General features: G+C 44.3%; 3 protein-coding genes, 1 long non-coding RNA gene and 1 other non-coding gene across 7 annotated transcripts; 1 reads left to right on the forward strand and 4 right to left on the reverse strand.

Moving 5' to 3' along the window:
* Nucleotides 1–120: 120 nt before the first annotated feature.
* Nucleotides 121–3948, reverse strand: tmem179ba (transmembrane protein 179Ba). Its single transcript, XM_086018408.1, has 6 exons — nt 3859–3948; nt 2844–2970; nt 1357–1553; nt 753–890; nt 600–678; nt 121–522 (listed from the first exon to the last, which is right to left on the reverse strand). Exons 2-6 carry the CDS (start codon nt 2940–2942, stop codon nt 331–333), a joined length of 705 nt encoding a protein of 234 aa, XP_085874534.1. The 5' UTR covers nt 2943–2970; nt 3859–3948; the 3' UTR covers nt 121–330.
* On the forward strand, nt 3257–20364 carry LOC147150923 (uncharacterized). 2 transcript variants are annotated; one of them, XR_015083794.1, is made up of 5 exons: nt 3257–3499; nt 3757–3874; nt 5506–5612; nt 15154–15313; nt 16997–20364. It is a non-coding gene; the product is annotated as an uncharacterized LOC147150923 (long non-coding RNA). The 2 variants fall into 2 exon arrangements; XR_015083793.1 differs by lacking the exon at nt 16997–20364 and having other exon boundaries at nt 15154–15520.
* prox3 (prospero homeobox 3) lies at nt 4399–11479 on the reverse strand. Its single transcript, XM_086018368.1, has 6 exons — nt 11085–11479; nt 7546–9018; nt 6593–6699; nt 5944–6056; nt 5708–5813; nt 4399–5591 (listed from the first exon to the last, which is right to left on the reverse strand). Coding segments are annotated over exons 1-6 (1974 nt in total). The 5' UTR covers nt 11086–11479; the 3' UTR covers nt 4399–5417.
* Nucleotides 15130–21134, reverse strand: snx15 (sorting nexin 15). Of its 2 annotated transcripts, none has more exons than XM_086018393.1 (7): nt 20996–21134; nt 19087–19249; nt 18842–18957; nt 18012–18273; nt 17600–17764; nt 17314–17508; nt 15130–15263 (listed from the first exon to the last, which is right to left on the reverse strand). In XM_086018393.1, the coding sequence occupies exons 1-7, from the start codon at nt 21041–21043 to the stop codon at nt 15148–15150; spliced, it is 1065 nt and encodes a 354-aa protein (XP_085874519.1). In that variant the 5' UTR covers nt 21044–21134; the 3' UTR covers nt 15130–15147. The 2 variants fall into 2 exon arrangements, with proteins under 2 accessions (XP_085874519.1, XP_085874509.1); XM_086018383.1 differs by lacking the exon at nt 20996–21134 and adding an exon at nt 19604–19955.
* On the reverse strand, nt 20488–20559 carry trnam-cau (transfer RNA methionine (anticodon CAU)). The gene has a single exon. It is a non-coding gene; the product is annotated as a tRNA-Met (tRNA).
* Nucleotides 21135–21160: the final 26 nt, after the last annotated feature.

Consider the following 21160-nt stretch of genomic DNA (forward strand, 5'->3'; position numbering starts at 1 on the left):
ACCTCTAAAATGCAGTTTTTTAATCGACCAACAGGTGGAGACACAAATCTTTCATCAGGGCTGACTAATAACAGGACGACTCATTCGTGACATGGTTTTCTGTCAAAATAAACAAATGCGTTGTGATAGGAGAATTTATTCAATGAAATAAAACAAAGTCAAGTGATGTCGATTTGACATTTTACAGTGATTATGTTTAAAACAAACCGTGCCACACATTAAATACATTATACATTAAAAACACTTTTGAAGCCAATGTGTTTGGGTTTAAGTGCATACAAACAGAGTCAGTACAAAAAAAAAGTGTGTGCGTGTGTGTTCAGGGCCACATTACTGAGGCCTTGAAGGGCGGTTGAAAAAGGGCTCGGTCTCGGCGGCCGTCACACCCGGGTCACCGAAAAGCCCGCCAGTCGGCCCGGCCAGACCTCCCGTGATCACCTTTGGCCCCGAGCTCTGGCGCTTCTGAATGATGACCAGCGCGCCAATGAGGAGCCAGAAGAAGAAGTTGACCCACACGGCCGTCTGAAGAGGAAGCAGACAGACGATTTTCAGGTAGCCATGATGTAATTACAGTAACAGCGAGTAAGCATAATGCTGACCTCGGCTTTCTGTAGGCCGCTGTAGAAGTTGTCTCCTTTGATCGGACTTTCCCATTTCTTAGTCTGGGCCTCCTCGCAGCTTCGTACGCATCCGATGGAAATATATAATTCATGTGAAATATCCCTCAGCAAAATTTAGAGCGTGCAGACTACCTGGTGATGTTAGGAACGCTGTGCGTCACAGAGTTGCAAAGCATATCTCGTCCAATCTTGAGGACGCAGCCCGAGATGAGCAGGAAGAAGAGGAAGACGCCGCACATGACCACCGCCACGTTCATCCACACGTGATCCCTGCGCGCACAGACACAAATGTGGATACACATCCATCCACTATCTGCACCGCTTATCCTCACAAGGGTCGCAGGGAGAGCTGGAGCCTATCCCAGCCGTATGTGTGTGTGTATATATATATATATATATATATATATATATATATATATATATATATATATATATATATATGTATATATATATATATATATATGTATATATATATGTATATATATATATATATATATATATATATGTATATATATATGTATATATATATATGTATATATATATGTATATATATATATATATATATATATATATATATGCATATATATATATATATATGTATATATATGTATGTATATATATATATATATATATATATATGTATGTATATATATATATGTATGTATATATATATATATATATATGTATATATATATATATATATGTATATATATATATATATATATATTGATCTTACCTGCGAACGTCACCGTCGATGCAGACAGCGTACAACCAGTACAGGGACAGCGAGAAGCAGAGCACAGCCACCATGACCGAGATGGCCGACACGAAGTAGCACAGGGAGGCTGAGCTGGACGCTTCAACCCCAAGGATGCTTTCCGTCGCGTTGTAGCTCACAAGTCCGTAGAGCATGCACAGTCCTCCAAAACTACCCTGGGAGGGATTGTAAGCAATTATTGAGCACACTTGACATTTCGTTCTCAAAAGGAGACACGTGAAAGCACTCCAGGAGTTACATGAGATTTTAAAATCTATTTAGAAAGTAGCATCCATGCAAAAATCTTTTTTTTAAATATTAATTACATTATGTACATATTTCTGGAAAATATAAATTCATAAAATGAATGTTATATTCTGTAGATTATTCAATTTCATGATCTTATAAAGCCAGTCTACCCGTACTAGAATGGTTCAACTCAACCTGTCATATGCCACCTAGCATCACCTGTCAGTCACCTGAAAACTTTATTTAGAATTAAGTTAATGACATCTTTTTGAAACAGATCTTTCCGATGATCCCAAAGGAGGAAATTTTATGCTGATAATATTTTTATGTGCACAAATCTTTATTCATAATTCAGTTATTATTAGTTATATTCAGTTCTTTCTTTTTTTCATCCCAAAATGCGTCATTCTGGTTAATGCTTCATGCTAATAAAAAAACTATTTCACAGGGGGTACGGTACATCACTGAAAACTTTGTAAAGGTCAGGTGGTAGGCTACTGTTTATCATTTGTAACATTATTGTGGTTAGTGTGGTCCTAATTAAATAGTTGGATGACATCATATCACTTTTTTGCATCACGCCATTGGATTCCTTTACTTTTATGTGATGTCACCTTCCCCCCGTTTTTATTTATTCATTTTTTGCACTTTATCGTTTGAACTTTATAATATTATTTTGCCCTAATTTATTTTGAAATGTATTCGTCTATTTTTTATCACCTCAGTCGAGTTAGTTGGTTTCTCGGGCTTCTCTGTTTTGTTTTGTTTTTTAATACATGCTATGTGAGCATGACGTTTGACAAAGCACTTCAGTTTTCAAATATGCAAAGTTGATTTATCACTCCAACGAGATCTATTTCGAATTATTTTGTGCCTTGTTGTGGGCCAGTGATTGAATAAGATGCAGAGAAACCGCAGCATCTGAATGATTTCTGCTGGTGGGACGTTGCACGGTCCAGCATAATGGGGCACGAGGACCCTGTGGTCACATGACTGCATCTGAACCCATGACTGTTGTTATGACGCACAAGCTTGAAAAATAGTACTTTTTTTCAAAAGTAAACATGCTGCGGAGTGAGGAAAAATTACCGATACCTTGGACGGATGGGGGTTGGGGTTCTCTGAACTTTCTTTCAAGGCAACTTTTACCCGGAAGGGGATGGTGAGGAAGCATATTTAAAGTTATAACCTGCGTGTTGATCGTTGTGTCAAATCACCTGAACGATGGTGAGGGACGCGGCGGTGACAATTCCGCAGACGAAGCAACTGGCGTACAGCACCAGCTCCAGCAGCAACAGCACAGTGAGCGCCATCATCAACCCCCAGCGGCCAGATTCTCCTCCTCTGCGGCGATCAGGACAGCGTGATTGAGTGTGAAAACATCCGGTAAACCGCTTCAAAATAAAAGCTTAACGGAAATTTTCTCTTGTCTGACCTAAACTACTCTGATTTTACAAATGGAAAGGGGGCATTGAATGAATATAAATTTGGTAAGTATTTGTTTTTTAAATACGGATTGTAAAACACATCTTAGGATAAAATAATGCTCTAACAACTTTGTTTGTTCAATATTTTATGTAGACGTAGCTCTTCTGTGTCGTCATCATTATGCGACAGCGATGACGTTCATTCACTGTGCGCCTGAATATTGACGACCACTCTTTTTTTTATTTCACTAGCCCACTGTGAAAAATAAATAAAATAAAATCATATACAGTGACTGAGAAGTAGGCAGCGAGTTAATTATCCCGAGCAAAGCCAAAGAAATGTGAAGCGTTGTCAACCGTCATTTTCGCTCGCTAACAACCGCAAAGCATCTACTACATAAGATAAGAATCTGGAAGCTCCGAGAAACTCCCGCTGCTTACCACAGGTCAGTCTTAGTACTACAACAGACATCTGGTGTTATCTGCTAAATTTTGAACTTTTTTTAATCCACCCAAAAAAAGGCATAGCAACAGATTTTGCTCCTTGTAATCCACTGAAAAGTGACTCAACCGCAAAAAACGCACATATTTTGCTTCTAAACAACACAAGATAATTTTCTCTGTCACACAGGCAGAAAAGCACACAACCTGTCTGCAAATGTGCTGATGAATTTATTTTCATCCATCTATTTGTTTTCAATAGGCTAAGCTCCTGGCATAGCCCAGCTGACATTGAATGAGAGTGAAACGACTAATCAGAGCAACTACTTGGGAAGACCTGATGCCTAAAGAAGAGTGCACTGACCTTTTCCTTAGTCCAGGTTGGTGGGGTTGAATGGGAAAATGTCCTCCTCCAGTTGAAGTTGGCTGGACTGCGCTCAGATGTTGATCATGTAGTGAGACAAACTTCTCTCTGAATCTTACTTCCTTCCTTCCCTGGTACAAATGTGTGAAAATGTGACCAGTTGGTCACACTGACTTGCTTGACACACTTGAACACTGGTTGTCATACACAAAGATTTGCTCTGGGTCACATACTGATTCCAAGCTTTGCGATAAAGTGGACAAACAGTGGTGAGAATCGGGTTGAGGTTGTATCAACGTATAGTATTCATACAAGCGTTGTCATGTCATGTGCCAACCTGGGAATTTGCTCCTCATCGCATTTTTAGGCTCGGCATGAGAAAACTCATGCACACATTCTCCATATTTGATTTAGAGTGGAAGGTTATGGTTTTAGTAGTGCTTTGAATGGATCTGCTGACACTGTGTGAAATGTGTTCTTTTAGGATAGCATTTTGTACGCTCGTGTCTAAAAGCATCAAGAAAATGCCCAACACACTAACCCCTGACATTTGTTTTTTAATTCACTGCTTATTATAAACATCCAATTTCACGAGTGTGTTTGAATGAGGCACGGATTTCAAGAATAGGCTCACTGAACTTTTGGAATAGAAAGCAACAGATTACAATTCAAAACGCAAATATAGCACAGATGCACCTGAAGATACGTCACGAATAAAGTCTCACAAAAACAAATTGAGGAGCCACAACGCAATTAGCTGCAGGCCGAACCCACTTTGAGTTCTTGTCACATTTTACACCATTCTAAATATATTGTTCCAGTGAACAGACATTTGGATTATAAATCCACTGTAATGAATTTCCCTCATATTCCTCTAATAATTTCTAAATGTCTTACAAATTACAATGCATACAAAGATACAAAAAAGACTTTAAACTTAAAACAGAGATTGGGCTAAAGCATGTGTAAACAGCATGTCTGAAACCTGTGTGGTTTTAAACGTCAAAAGTAGAGTTGAAACTTGTCTTCTATCTCTGAAGGAACACGTTTATGCATGCATGTATGTTCATACCGTGTACAGTGGTGCCTTGAGATACGAGTTGAATTTCTTTCAAAACACTTGAATCTCAAATCATCTTTCCCTATCGAAATGAATGGAAATTAATCTGTTCCAGCCTTTCCAAAAAGCAACAAAAATTACGTTACAAAATATTGTACTTTATAAACCATATAGTAAAAACACACTTTTAAATAGTATTTAAAGAATTAAAACAGTTTGTGCATTGTGATTAATTTACTGTGACTGTGCAGCTCCTACTGGTGTGCGTGCCTTGGCCACCTGGGGGCAGTATAACACAGACATACATGAAGACGGTCACAACTCCTCAAGAAGCTGCCGTAATATGCCTGTGAGAATTGTAATGTCAAAGTTGTTCACTATCTGCTAAACTGTGAAGGGAGTTTGGCTCATATCTTGAAATAACTCATAACCAGGTTTACTCTTACCTCAGGGCACCACTGTATTTAAAAAACAAACAAACAAAAAACCTTGATTATAATTAGCCGACTGGACAGCCAGGCAGTCTGAAGGCATCTGGTACGCCACTGTCCAGTTTACAGATAATTTTGTATATTCCTTTTTTCCAGCAGGGGTCGCTGTCTCTTCCTGTCCAAATGGCTGAGTGGAACTCTCTCAGGGCCACCTCGGACACTTCGATGAACCTCTCCGGGACCTGGAAAATAGCAAGAAAAGGGTGAGTTAAATAATCGTGTTGGGCTCCAGTCCCCTTTAGAAACACGAGTGGCTGAACCTTCCCAAGACATCAAAGCGTTTAAGGTAAAGACTGACCTGGTAGATGTTACTTTTATTGTAGTGCATGTTGAGTATGCGGTAAAGTTCTGTATCCCGGCCCACTCGCAGCTGACTCTCTCTGCCCAGGCGAGGTGCACCGTCCCTGGGTCACACACACGGATCCCAAAAAAATAATTTCAATGCATGTCAGCAGCATCACAATATTTCCCCCATTTGGGATTTAAAAGTACACAATTTAAAAATAATAATAATAAAAAAAAAGGCAAACCAACCGGGTGAGAGCCTCACGGACAGCCTGCCTCGCAAAGCGCTCCATCTGGATGTAGAAAAACTCTCTGAAGTTGCTGAACCATTTAATCATCTGGGAGGTCACGCAGCGGTTAAACTGGTCGGACAAAACAGAAACATCAGTGGGGGCAAGTACAAATACTTCATTACTGTATCTAAAGTTTGTGTAAAGTGAAAATATTGTAACAGTCTGTCTTGTCAATTTGACACACCACAGAAAAGAGATTTTCTTCAAAATCATGAAAATCAAGCCGTTCTCGCCACTCTGAGTGCGGACGTGTCCGCCGAATAGACTGAAAACACGCCCCCACTCAACTGTCAATCAAATACGACTTAAAGGACCTGGAAAAATGGATGCTAATTCCTCTAGCATCTTTTTTAGGTTTGAGCTGCGAAAATAAACGGCGGCAATATACCCCAGCGGGCCGTTGGGGGCTTTCCAACATCGTGACAACGTGGCACTCTAATGAAGCCACACCAACGGACTTGGCATAGCTAGCTAGCTGAACAGTGTTTTTTTTTTTTTTTTTCTACACAATGGCTGTACATCTACTTAAGTACAGAGTGTGAGTACTATCGCCACCTGTGACATAAAATGAGGTGTTGCACATACACACTCGCGCGCGCACACACCTTGACATCAGGGAAGTATGTCTTGAGTGTGTTGGAGCTGGGATAGCGAGCGTAGAAGAACATGAGTTTGGCTTTCTTCAGGTGGCAAGGAGACAACCCCTCCTGGGTGTATCCATGAGGCTGGTTAAGGAAACATGCCGGTCGATTCAGGCCAATTGCGTCCAATCCAATTTCAGTAGCCGTGTGTTGCCGTGTCAATGTAATCTGCCCGGTGCCTTCAGAATCACAAGTGCTGACCAATGAAACTTCAACCACACCAGCAATACAATGGGACTGTTTCTTTAGCCAAACCGATTTCAAGTTCGAGAATTGGATCGCTGTAATGATTCGGTGCAGAAGGAGCTGGTCCACGGCGTTGATGCCACAATTACGTCGGCGTAATGCCAAATACAGCGTACAAAAATGTGTTTCGCGTGTATGCATTTTGAAATACCGAGTACAAAAGCATGTTTTGTGCATTCAAGAATGTGTTTCGCGATTGTTTTTTTCCGCTTGCTTTTTCTCTCTTCTACGCGTACAATACGCTGATTCACGCTTGCGATACAGGCGTTATAATTGTGTCACAGTTCTTAGCCAAGGAGTCGGACAGTAGGGCTTATTCTGATTGGCTGTTTACTATCCAAGCGTAACTAAGAAGTGGGGAGAAACTGGGGGAATAAACAACTGCCCGCGTCTCAAGGGACAATAAACGTTAAAGCAAACAAAGATACTTTGAAATAATATCATTTTGAACACATTGACGAAACTGATGATTCGTCGATGGGTCAAACGGCCGGAGTATAGCACCAAATACTGCCGAGGAATATTTACACAATGTCAGATTTTTTTTTTTTTTTTTGCCTTAAGTATCGGTGGCTGGTATCAGCCCGGCCCGACACGATACCTGGTATTGGTACTCGCCCGTCCTTAGAACAAAAGGTAATCATGCAGAGTTTTTTCTCTACCAAAGGATATTCCCCCTGCGCTCAGGTAAAGCTCTCCTCCGTCCATCATCCCGCCCCCCCTCACCCCCCTCTCTCTGCCGCCGTGGGCGTGGCGCACCAGGGAGGGTCCCAGGTGACCCAGCAGGGGCAGCGGGGGAAAGGAGGGGTGGGTGGGGAACTCCAGGAAGGGGTCGGAGTTGAGGAAATCCTTGCGGGACGACGGGGGAAGATGGGCCATGTGCGGGTGGTGGAGCGAGCGGGAGAAGAGCTGCTGCATGGAGTAGTGGAGCAGCGGCAGGGCCAGGGGGGGGGCAGGGAAGGACGAGGAGGACGAGGATGAAGAGGAGGATGAGGGCGGATGGGCAGCGGCGGGCTCCTTGGCTGGGGCCGCCGGGGCTAAGAGGAGGGGAGGTCGAGGGGGATGCAGGGAGAGGTCGGGGTGACTCGGCAGAGGCGGGGCCAGGAGGGGGCGTGTCTGCTGGGGGTCAGGCGACGTGTGCGCCACCAGCGGCAAGGCCGCATCTGCGGTCTGGCCGCCGCGAGGAGGCAGCGCGCTCAGAGCTTGAAGCCGTCGCTCTCTGTCCTCATCAATCCCGCCCGGCCGCTCCTCGTGACCTCTGAACTCTTCCCGCGCCCCGGCCTGGCCCTCGCCCACGCCGGCTTCGGGACAGGACGTTTCGGCGTACAGACGAAGGACGCGGTCGATGACCCTGGCCACGGCGCTGCCCAGCTCCAGCTTCAAAGCCTGGGCGAACTTGTGCCCCCCCTCCTCGTCCTCGTCTTTGACGGCTCCGTCCCAGTCCGGCCACAGGCCCGCTCCCTCCGTCCCACCTTGGCCTCGCCCCCGCTCCGCCCTCGCGCCGTCCCTCGGCTTCTCTTCCCTTGGCTTGAAGCTATAAAAAGGGCCGATAAGCGAGAGGGGCTCGTTTTCCAGCGCACCTCCATCCAGGCCCTCGTCGTGATCAAACATCCGCTCGGCGATGTCCTCGTCGCCCACACCTCCTCCGCTTGCACTCCTTTTGCCCTCCTCCTCTTCCCGCGTGTCGCTCTCCCCGAAGGCTCGCAACACTTTCTCCTGCAGGGCTTGCAGTCTTTCCCTGGCCTCCTCCAGCTGCTCCTTCAGCTCCGCCCTCCTCCTCCTCCTCAGCTCCCTCCCTCCCCCGCCGCGCCGAGCGCCGCCCCCCGCCTCCAGCTTCATCCGTTTCGCCCTCGCCGAGTCCCGGGTCCACAGCGCGTCCGCTCGCCTCTTCACCTCGTCGTCGATCGACGAGCCCTCCGGGCCTTCCCGCTCCCCTCGCTCCGGTGTTCTCTCCTCCGCCAGGCGCACGCTGCGAGGGGCTCCGCAGGACTGGACGAGGGGAAAGCCGAGGGGCCTGAAGGCGGTCGGAGGAGGCCGACCCCCACCCGGGAGCCCCCCGAGCACTTCTGCCGAGAGGAGCGGGGGGGCAAACGGGTGGACTTGCGGGTTGGAGTCATCGAAGAGGTCCGAGGGGGAGTCCATCACTGGGGGAAGAGTTGACAGGCGTAAATTAAGACGGTTTGCTTTTGGGGGAGACTTGTCGGCATGGACATCGAACGACTTTGAGAAGATGAGTTGACTCGTCATCTCAGACCTGCTCATGTTAGTTTTTAGTCACAGCCTGACATTTTACAAAGACTGAATTTGGCAGGGTCAATGTTTCCAAGACTACGAGTAGATTCTTTTGGGCATTTTTTCCCACAATGCGATTTTTTCACATCATGCTCTTAGTAGAGTTTCCTCTTTCCAGTTTTGTTACAACTCATCTATTGCTTGCTGGTCGTGTGACGTCACCACAAAGACTTCCTGTGAAACGTCCTTCTGACTTTCAGTATTTAGGTCTGAGATTGTGAAAATGGCTCAGGGTGAGTGGCTGCTCATTTGGTGCCGATGATCACATCACCACGACAGAAACCATCTGCGCTCCACAAGAATGCAGTTATAGCGGCACGCAACTGCCACATGTATGAGTCTGAGTTCGCAATCAATATTTATTCAACAACATGACAAAAACATTTTTGTTGTCACACTGCATTAATGAAGGGCCACTTTGCTGCTCTTTTTGGCTGCTGTGTTTGCCTTGGCCACCTGGGGGCAGTATGAGACGGAAATGCCGTTGAGGCGACTCAACTCCCGAGCTCATCAGCGCAGCACTAATATTCGTCGCTCTTCGCAGAGGATAAACAATATCTAACTGTGAGTATGTTGTCTGTCTACATGTGTTGCCGGCTTGCGTTAAAGCACCGCAACATGAATGCTATTTAGCGTTAGCATTAAGATAGCTGACTTAAAGACTAAGCTACGTGGTTGCTTTAAATCCACAAGAGGGAATTGTTTTTGTTTCACGTTTCGCTTGATAGTAAACTTCAGCCGGGAGTGACAATGAAAAGCTTGAACACTTTTTTTTTTTTTCTTGAATAATATTTACGCATTCTATGTTCATGGAACAAATATTAGAATTGGAGCGGACCCAAAAAACATGGCGTGCGTGGAGTCGACTACTTCCTCCCCACAATACGCGGCGAATAGTCAGGTGCATGTTGAGTTGTGACATTTCACTCTTCTCATCATCGTCACCAAATGTCCCCTCCTTCCTTCCTCCCTCTGTATTGCCCACCACCCCCTCCCGACCCCCTCCTCTCCCTCTTATCAGTTCAGGCAGCTTGTTAAGCACTGTTTGATCAGAGTGTTTACCATCACACACACACACACACAGTAGTGCAGCATGAGAGGCTTGTGAGAGGGCTAACAATGGTCAATGGTCCTTTGGGAGTGAGATGGACTCAGAACACCACGTACGCATGTATGCGATGCGTGTGTGTGTGCGCGTGTGTGTGTGTGATCAGTCTAGTCCGATTTAGCTTTGATAACACCCTTAATCCACTTCAGATGGATACACTCACCGCACACAGAGACGGACGGACGGACGGACGGATGTATTGATAGTGAGCATGTAGGGTCCCCTGGTGAAAGGCTAAGAGAATAATCCCCCTATAAATAGCTAAATATCAATTATTCAAATGCCCTCTCTTCCCTGCTATAACACAGCCCAGATGGCAGGCAGGCCAATGCGCTTATATGCGCCGGCCAGATTAGCTTTTTTAAAGCCAGCCGCAAAGCTGGCCAAAATATTAACACTGTGCAATGGACATGAAAGCCATGTTGCACTAGATTAGATTTAAGCGGGGAGTATAATGCACTATGCATGGATGGCGATTCAAATAAAAGCAAATAGAATACGCGACACCGTTGTGTTGCCTTCACACAACTCAATTTTACAAATCAAACTTTGCATTGTTTTGTTAATCATTCAGATGCATCCATGACTACAATTTGTGAGGGTGAATTTACCATCATAATGAAAAAACAAAACAAAAAAACACTTGGCAACATCTGTGCAAGGACTTCGCATGTGTGTGTGTGTGTGTGTGCCAGCTAACTGGCAGTTGGACAGATGTCGCATTGTGAAATCTTTTTTTTTTTTTTTTTTAAACGCAGATTCAGGTATGCACAATTTGCGAGATAAACCATGATGACAAAAAACACTTACTGTCAGTCAGCAGAGCTCCAGCGAGGCTTTCCGCTCAGGTGTCCGCTGACGTGCGCTCGTCCTCGCTCGACTGTCCTCAGCTGGCACCCGATGATGATGGTGGCGATGGTAGAAAAAAAAAGGGGGTGGGGGTTGGGGGGGGGGGGTTGCTTGGTGGACATGTGAGTCCACAGCTCTCCGGCCGTGTTGTTTTGTATTATTCAACCGCCCCCACTAGTGAGCCACTTCTTCCCCTCCCTCGGCAAAGCTAATGTGTACCCGGCTGGCACGGTGTGTCATCATGCTCCAACGCCGCTGCTGCTGCTGCTGATGATGATGATGATGATGATGATGATGATGATGATGATGATGATGATGGTGTCCACTTGATGACTCTGCCCCGCCCATGTTGGCCTCACCAACTATGCACAAACTGTAAGACACAGCGTAGGCAGAGGTGGCAACACTGAAGTAGAAGGTGCCGATTCAAATGTGTACTTGTCTTAAAAGTGTAGGAAGTTGCCCAAAATAGCAAGTTTTCAGTTCTATTTTTTTTTTTTTTTTTCTCCAGCCCCACTTCATTATCTCTCTTCCACTGATTCATGTTGTCGTTGCCCTTCACATTAGTGTCTGCCGTTTATTGTCTCCCTCTGGTTCTGTTAGGCAACTCACTGAAAGCCCTCAGTTGTCATGGAACCAAGGCTGGCGAATAAAAGATGCATAGTAGCTACGGGTGAGAGTGAGTTTATGTTTTTTTTTTTTGTTTTTTTTTTTGTAATTGTGGATGTGGAGGAGGCTGACATGGAAGCAGGCAAGTCAATTAATATTAATAGGAATCATTTGAACAAAAAAAAAAAAAACATGCAGAGGGAGGATGGCAGGAGATAACAAGGTCAATGATGGATGCGTGTGATCTAAATAACAAAGGACCGTGCACCGTGAGCGTGTGCGCGAGAATGCAATTGATGGCTAAAGCAGCTCCCTAAAAAAGCTCAAATGGCTCCCAGAAAAGTGCAGCCCGAAGCCTCAAATTGTGCTTCATTTCTCTCAGGTCGCCGATTATGTAAACTACTCAAACACTATCCCTCTCATGCATCCGTGCGCACATGCAGCCACTTTAGTGGGAGCTGAGAAAAACAGCATCCCAGAGTGAGAGCTACAGTAGAACAACAATTTGTAAAGGCGGGGTGGGGGGGGGGTGGCATAAAAGGATCAATAGATGGCATAAAGTGTACGTGCATTGATTTACTTACAGGGGAGTGTGATGGGTTTGATGGAAACATGGGAGGGGAGCAGGAAATGGCAAGAAAACAGGATAAAGCTCATTTTTCATACGCCATCGAAAAGTAATCCACAGCTTGTGCGTCTGTGGTTGCTACCTGCCTGGACTTTAGACCGTATGCATAGCGCTACATGCGTGATGGATGACACGCACACGCAACAGACCACCTTGTTTCTGCAGCTGAGCCCCTCACATTACGTTCGCGTGGCTAAATACCACTCGGCGAGTTTATTGACCGGTTGCTTGCGTTTCCATCCAATCTTACGCGTGAGGAGAGGCCAATGTCGTACATTGAAGCAGACATCAGGAAAAGCATACATAAATTACTGGGGTGCTTCAAAATATGAGTTTAGTTCGTCTCCTGGCCACACTCTTAACTCAAAATACTGAAATCATCAAAAGAAGGGGAATGCCATTAATCTGTTCCAGTCCCCCCCAAAAAGTAAAAAAAAACCAACAAAAAAATCATTGTAATATGATGTGTTTTTTTAACAAAGACAAATCGCACTACAGTATTTTACCTTAATAATAACATACAATAATGGCAGAATTAAATATCATGCCAGGAATGAACACTGTCGTTTTGCTTCATTTCAATGGACATTGGGCTGCTCCTCCTGGTGTGCACCCCTTGGCCACCTATAATACAGAAATATAAATATATATATACATGGAGATAGTTACAACTCCTACGTAAGCTGCACTACTATTATTGGGGTTTTTTGCAGAGGATCCAGAATGTATTTCTGGGTATTGTTATAATGTCTGTCTATGTGTGTTGCGGCACTGTTTGTTCATAAATTGTTACACTAAAAAGTAGCTGCTCTCTGTGGTGTTTCTCATTCTGTGTGTTAGCGCTAAGATAGCAGGCTTACAAGTGAAATAGTGTTTTATTTTTTTATTTTTTTACACAATTCTCGTTGTTTTATGTTTAGTTTGACGGTGAACTTCGACTGCGAGTGGCAATAGGCATCTTTTTCGGAGAATTGTTTACTGTCTGCCAAACTGCTGCTTTTTGTGCAGTGAGTTCACCGTCACCTTAACAACGCTTACATTTTTTTTTTTTTTTTTTGCTCACAATTAAAAGTAAAAATTTCGTTGACTCATATCTCAAGGCACTACTGTACTGGGATTGTGTGTATGCGAAAGACACACACACACACAAAAGTACACTGAAATAGCTGAGGGCAAGGTGAATGAAAACGAACAGCCACAGACAGTGAATAAGCTCATAAAAAATGGGGGTGGGGGTTAGGTAGTGTGTGTGTGTGTGTGTGTGTGTGTGTGTGTGTGTGTGTGTGTGTGTGTGTGTGTGAGTTGGATGAAAAGGGAAAGAGGAAACAGCAGAGGGGGGCCGGGGGGTGAACAAAAACAAAACAAAAAAAAAAGCAAAGAGTGTGGCGGGCAACCAAAGGTGTGAGTGTTTGGAGGTGATGACGGCCCGGGCCTGTAGGTCATAACAGCTCCTCCGCGTATGACTACAAACCAAGTTAATGTACGGCGCGTCGGAAAGTGAGCCTCTCACCGCGCGTCCGCGAGTGCGTGCGCTCAAACGTCGGACGAGCCATTTTCGACGGCACGGTGAATTAGCTTACAAAGTTGCACGTAACAGCTGCCATACGTGCACAGGTAACGCATGGCGCTCAATTATGCACACGCGTTTCACTCACATCCCTCTTTTGAGCCCTTGTGATAACACACACACACGCGCGTGTGCGCTGACAAGCTATTATGCTCTCAGGCTGGAGTGTTTTGATGGTATAATTGCAGTGACCAGTGAGGAGAAAAAGCCAGGGATGGAAAGGGGGGGGGGGATGGTGATAGAGAGATAAAAGCGTGCTGACACTCTCAGCATGCTAATGTTATTCCTCCTCCATTCCATCCGTCCGTCCATCCATCGCTCCCTCCCTCCCTCCCGTCTCTTTGTCCACGTTCTCGCTCCGCACAGGTGGAGCAGCGCGGAGAGCGAGCGAGCTGGAGAGGGATATGTAACCGGGTAGAGCGGCGTTATCTCCCACTTTCATCCCTGCGCCCTCTCCACAGTGCTCAAAACAAAAGTGCCAGGGGGGAAAAAAAAATAAATAAAGATGGATGAACGCAGAGGACGAGGGAGGGTGACTTTTCCCATCCCTTCAACAATAAATGGATGATCTCTGCTTATCCTCTAATCGCATCCCTCCTTTTTCCCCTCCCGTTATCTCCCGCTCCCCCACGGGCGCTCTTTCCTCTGCTTTTGTCAGCTCTCCGTCTGTCTGTCTGTCCTTCCACTCGTCCATCATCCCTCGCTCCTCTCCGGAGAGCCTCCATGCCGCTGATATGCGCTCTCTGCTTCCTCACACTCTTTTTCAAAACCTTTTTTTGTTTTTGTTTTTTTTTAATTCCCCTCCTAACTTGGCCTTGTAAGAAGCACTCTGCCATGTAATTGCAAACAGTATTTATTCAGAAAACAGTGCAAATGACTTGATACACATGGACAAGAAAACGTGGAGTAGTGTGCGCGTTGTGTTTGTGAATATTTTGGTCCAAATGGGCTAGTGGCCATCATGCAAATGTTTTTAACTCATTCACTGCCAGACATTTTCAGACCCTCTTTTACCCTAACGCCTGACAAAATTTGAAAAAAAAAAAATATATATATATATATATATATATATATAAATAAATTTCTGGGATTGAATGGCTGGACTAGTAAATTTGTAAATTCGTCAATGGTGGTGAATGAGTTCAAAGGTCAGTCCTGAGAATCTGAGTCTTATTGAATGTTGAATTCCCCCCCCCCCCCCCCCCCCCCATGTATGTTCCTTACAGGTCCTGCGTACGTGTGGGCGAGGCGTGGCCTTCCAGCAGCTTCTCCGCATGTTCCAGATACTGAGCGATCCTTCGAATGACGGCCTCCTTTCGCGCTGGATCCGACTCGTCTGGAAACAAGAATTGAAAGGAGAATCCCGAGTCAGGTTTGCCGCTCCAGGCAAGGCAACTTTTTTTCTAGAGCACATTTCATACACAAGGCAACTCAATGTGCTTCACACAACACCTAAAAGACATGATGCCATATCAATGCATTTACTAACAAACGATTTCATGACATTTAAAAGCCAAGGAAAGAAATCAACTACAAGACCGTATCGTGAAATTAATTTTTAAAATGCTTAAAAGACCTTAATCGAAGGTATTGGGGGGGGGGGGCTTGGGTTTTAAACTTGACTATACAAATATTTATACTTGAGGTTGGCATTACTTCTGTTGGCAACTTATTGAATTTGTGTGCAGCCTAACAGCTAAATGTCGCTTCACCATGTTTGCTTTGAACTCTGGACTCCACTTATTGACCCGAGTCTGCAGACTTCAGAGCCCGATTTGGTTTCTAAGCAATTAACATTTCTTTAATGTATTCTGGACCCATACCATTCGGCGATTTATAGAGCGGTATCAGAATTTTCAAATCAATTTGAAAGCTGACTGGGAGCCAGGGGGAAGCCTATAAAGGTGGGCGTGGTCATCACAGTATATTTCAAAGGGCTCAACCAAGTGCGGTTTCTCACAAAGGCCACCAAAGAAAAACCATTACAGCATGAGACTGAGTGCTTCATTCTGTTTGTCTGTGAAGTTGGTTTGCAGAGCAGAACCAAACCCAAATCAATTTAGTGGAAAACAAATCGAGTGGAACCTCGGGTTCAGACGAATTGAAGCATGGTCAGAAACTGCTGTGATAGGGCGTGCAGCACTTTCTCGAGTCAAGTTTTTGCACTGCACAACCTTACTGACTGAGCTGATGCATGTATGTTATGCACTGCTTGGCTGCAGTACAAACTTTTTACCAATAGAGGGTGTGAAGAGACGACAACACGTGATGTTTAATTTTCATGGATCCATTTCATTCATTCATTTCATGTATTCATTTCATTGCTTTGATTTCTCGACAATTTGGTTTTAGGCAGACTTTTTGGAATGGAATAACTCTTTCAACGCCAGCCATTAAAGAAAAAGAAAAGAACCTATTATTGAGTGTAAGACAATTTAGAACATTCTGACTGACTTACAAGGCTAACAACATATTGTGTTTTCTTATTGTGAAAACAAAGAAACTACCATATTGTCACTGTCCTGTGAAAATACATTTTTTTGTCTTTATTTTTACGTGAACGGGGTTTCCGCACTACAGACATTGCATTAATGTGATTTTTTTTTTTTTATTCAAAATTTTGACAATTCTTTCATCACAAAAAAAAAAAGTTTGTTTCTACCTCAATTTAAAAAAAAATAATCATCAGTAGAAAATGGGTTTGTTTCACCCAAATCACCAATTTTGGAGGAAAATATGCAACAAGCTTTTTGTAAAAAGCTGTATTTCATGCACAAGAGTGACTTTGATGTTAATAATTTTTGCTTTAACGACGCCTCAAACATCTGAACAGTCCTTTTCTTCTAAAACATAATGAAAATGTGCTTTTGATCATTTACGAATACTCTCCGGTGTAATAATTTTACATTTAACAAACCTTACAAGCTATTTACACACTATTTAGTCATTGTAATATTTAGTAGTGTGTGCATGCATCGTGCCACGCATGTACATGTGGATGTATGTACATCATTGCTGCTTCTTCTAAATTCAAATCTCCATCCTCTTTTGTGACACTCTTTGTTATAGATTTATCGTGACAAATACTTTGATCAATCGCAAGCTGCTTATAACAGTCAAATTTCCAGAGGACCACCATGTCAATAACATGCATCAAGCACTGTTTTTGATACAAGGTGATGAGATTCAAGAGAGCCAGTGCTGCCATCTGCCGGCCATTGTAAGTGTTTTTTTTTTTACTTTTCTAATTTTCGTAATGTGGGAGGAAGTATCAAGGAGTGGCTCCACGGAAACCGTACATATGAAGGCTGAAGCGGAGATTTAAACCCCCAATTTCACAACTATAAGGCAGACATGCTAGCCACATTGCGTGCTTTTTCTCTCACCCTTCACTCCACTGATGAGTATGTCCACCACCGTCCTGTATCCACAAAGCGCGGCACTCACATCTCCCTCCGCCTCACTCCCGATGGCACACGCCAGCTCGGCGCTCGCTCGGTTCAAATACGCCGCCTCGTCCGCCAGATTGTTTATTGGCAACGAAAACAACTCGGAATGGTCGCCACAGGATTTGCATCTGTCTGCGACGGACAGAGAAATGAGTGAAAAAGAACTTGTGGTCGCCATTGCCAATCTTCTCTCGTTTCAATTTCAGCCTTGAAGTGTGTTCACCTTGTTTGTAACAGGGATCGAAGACAGCCAGGTCGTTGTCGGACAACATCGGCCAGACGTCTTCCTTTTGTGGTGAGGCGCACCCTTCCGCCGCCGTGTCGAAAAGCTCTGATTCAACCTCCTCCTGAGACCCTTGTGACGTGTGCGTTCTGGCTGGAGACGTGACTAGAGGTGGCAGAGAGGAGTTTATTAACTACTGGATGACTTCTCCATATGTCGGACAGTGAAACACCATTTATGGGGGGGGTGGCAGTGATCTTACAGTATTTCTAAACTGTCAAACAACTGCTTTTTTAACACATGGAGCGGCACATACAAACGGCATGCGGCAATACTCACCACCGCTGTATGAACCCATTTAAAAAAAAAAAAAAAAGATTGCTGAAAAGTCTGCAATAAAGACGAACCGCACCTTTGTCGTCCAGCTCGGCATCCACACAGGCGTCTCCTCCCCCTTCACTCATCTCGCTGTAGGCCTCAGCCGCCACTTCCGCCTTCCCCACGTCAATCCCCAGGTTGGTGCCCAGGTCCTGGGGCAAAGTGGGCGCCTCTCTGCCCGCCTCCTCCTCTGCCGCCTCGCAGTCCGAGGTTCTCCGCTTGGGGAGGGGGATGAGAGGGGGAGGTAGCTCGGCGCAGTCAGGAGAGGGCTCCTGTGGCCTTGTGACATCTCCATCCTGAGGATGAGGAAATAGGAGGCTGGGTTTGAAATCATTCACTCATCAACTACTCCTTGTTGACTCAAATTCAAAATAGTTTTGGATTACTACCGGGGCGCGCTGTAATTACCTTATTGCTGTCTCATATTTAAAACGTACTAACTTCGTCAGCAAATTGTAATATTTTGTTTTAAGATGAGTGTATTTTACTGTCTATTGAGACATGTCAACTCCTCCCAGCTCGTCAGTACAGCGCTAATATTAGTTGTTCCTTGCAGAGGATAAAGAATACATGACTGAGTGCGCTTGTCTGTCTACATGTATTGCTTGGCTGTGTTCAATCTGTTGCGTAAAGGTTATTGCATCGCAACATAGATGCTGTTTAGCATTCGCATTAAGCTAGCAAACTTAAAGGCTAATTTTCTGTTTGTGTAGTTTGACAGATTGAACTGGGAGTGACATGAAACTGCCTCTTCTTAAATAATTGTTCCATATTTACCAAACTGAGTCGAGTTCACTGCCATAGGAGGGATATGGAGTGGAATGGAATGGCTTTGTGTACACATGTTCCACATCAATCCATTACCCGGAAGAAGTCTATGAGCTGTGGGCTGTTGTAGAGCGCAGGTATGCTCATCGTGAAGACGAGCATGTCTTCCGTGGCCTTCCTCCTCTCCTCAATCACAGCCTCATCGAACCTTCCTACAAACACAAATGCAAGCGCGTTTAAGGGTGTTTCATAGTAGTGACGGACTGGCGGTGACAGAGTTGGTCGACTGAAATAATGGTGACAAAGAATAATGGACCGGCAAAGTTTACTGATGTGCCCACCTCTACCGAAGATTTGCGCTGTTGGAAACGGCGGGAATTCCTCGTCTCTTCGGAACAGGTTCCTGTGCGTGTTGGCCAGCTCGGTGTGAAGCTTCTTCAGCTCTGAGTACCTCGTCCACACGACAAACTCCTTCACGTCCTCCGGGCAAAGCTTGGACACAAACTAGAAAGTAAATTCATGTTAGTATGGTCATGCATTTGCCACATTTGAGCGGGGTCATGAGGTTGGATTTCGATCAAGGCCACCTCCAGGCCTGTTAAGCGATGGACAAATAATCCCTTTGACTGTGTCTGAAGGAATTTCCAAAGCACTTCTCAACACCATTCTCATTCAGTGCACTCAAGTGACTATGTGCCACACTTTACATGTCAAAAGAAAACTTGACTCACTCGTAAAAATGACTTTGCAACAAACCAAATCAGAACATAATGTACTCTACACAGTCTTGCTGTAAACAGTTACTATGGCATCATTGTGAGTCATTTCAAAGTAGTTTTGACGCGGGACGAAACTGACCCTTCCAATCACTTTGTACTCCGTGTGTCCTTTTTCGTGCGTGCGGACGTCAGTGACGCTAAAGAACCGATAAAATTCTTCGGCTTTCCGTGACATGTTCGATCTTGGCCAGAAATCTAATCAAAATAACGCGTTCGCCGTTAGGACGCAGAGCAGCTGCTCCCCCTCCGCCTCCCAACTGACTTCCGGGTTCTGCCTACGCACGACCGTGCGTGATGACGTCGATTGTCGAAGACCTTATTTTAGTATTCTCGCTCTTATTAATTGAATTTATTTGCAGTTTGAATGAATCCGCCTAGCAATATAAAAATACGAATTTATCGATTTATTAGTTACATTGTTATTATCCTTAATGTTATTCCTGTTCAGCACTTAATAATTTTTATCCGTCGATTTGATGTAGTGTTACGTGCAATCATATTAAAGGTGGCATTTGAATACAGTATTACTGTAGTAAACAACAAACCCACTTGATTACGCAAGAGCTCAAATTACTGTATGGCCAGTATTCTGATGTAACATAAAAGACCACCCAGGGGGCGCTCAAAGCAACAAATTAACGGCTTGAAGCCAAACCATTGTGCTTCTCAGACTTTCATCCACTACTGAAGTATTTACTGCCACGTTTCCTTCAGAAACAATACATTAAAAGCTGCAATTTATTTTTCAAAACACGAAAAAGAAGAACGTTTGGGGCCTCATCCTGTCTCACAAAACAGAACAAAGGCAGCAACAACAAACATGACGGGGAAGTCTCCGTTTGTGTCGATACATGTCACTTCCGTCGCAAACGGACGTCAATGATTGATAAAGTAATAAACATGGTGATAAAAACGCGACAACGATTTTGATTTAATAGTGACGGGAGGGTAAAAAAAAAGAGTTAGCAGAGGATGGTTTCGATCCATCGACCTCTGGGTTATGGGCCCAGCACGCTTCCGCTGCGCCACTCTGCTCTGACAACCACATTCGTTCATATTTACTTACATATCGTTGCTATCCTAAATTTGGAATGGTGTTTACGTTAAAGACATCTAGAACACTAATGTTAAATTAGTAACACCATAACTAACCTCGGGTACATTTAAGCCGATAAAATAACAGTTTTCATCAATTTATGTAAAAGTACAATACAGTACTGTATGCCAAATTGAAAGTTGTCTTCTTGAATATTTCAATAGAAAATATCACATAAAAAAATGTGTGAGTGAAAATCACACGACATTAGTGTTCTAGGGTTAACGTTAAAATAAAAAAAAACAAAATTGGACATAATTTGTTATACACAACATACAGTGTTGTTCACTGGAAAGCGACGATATACTAATGTATGCACTTAAAATTGGGTAAAAGGCATTGCTGTGCTTGCAGAATGAGTTAATGTATACCGACCATATCCTTTAGTTTATCACTCAGCGAAAGGCCATAAAGCAATAACATGACATAACCCTCTGGCTTTCTCTGTTTTATGCCATAAAAGTCCAAACGAATGTCTTAATCTGTGCGCGGTGTCTTCCGGAATTGGAATGCAGGCCACGTTGCAAGGAAAGTTCAACT

This window comes from Filicampus tigris, chromosome 2 (assembly GCF_054856515.1).
Source record: "Filicampus tigris isolate MCC_2025a chromosome 2, RoL_Ftig_1.0, whole genome shotgun sequence".
Classification (NCBI taxonomy): domain Eukaryota; kingdom Metazoa; phylum Chordata; class Actinopteri; order Syngnathiformes; family Syngnathidae; genus Filicampus; species Filicampus tigris.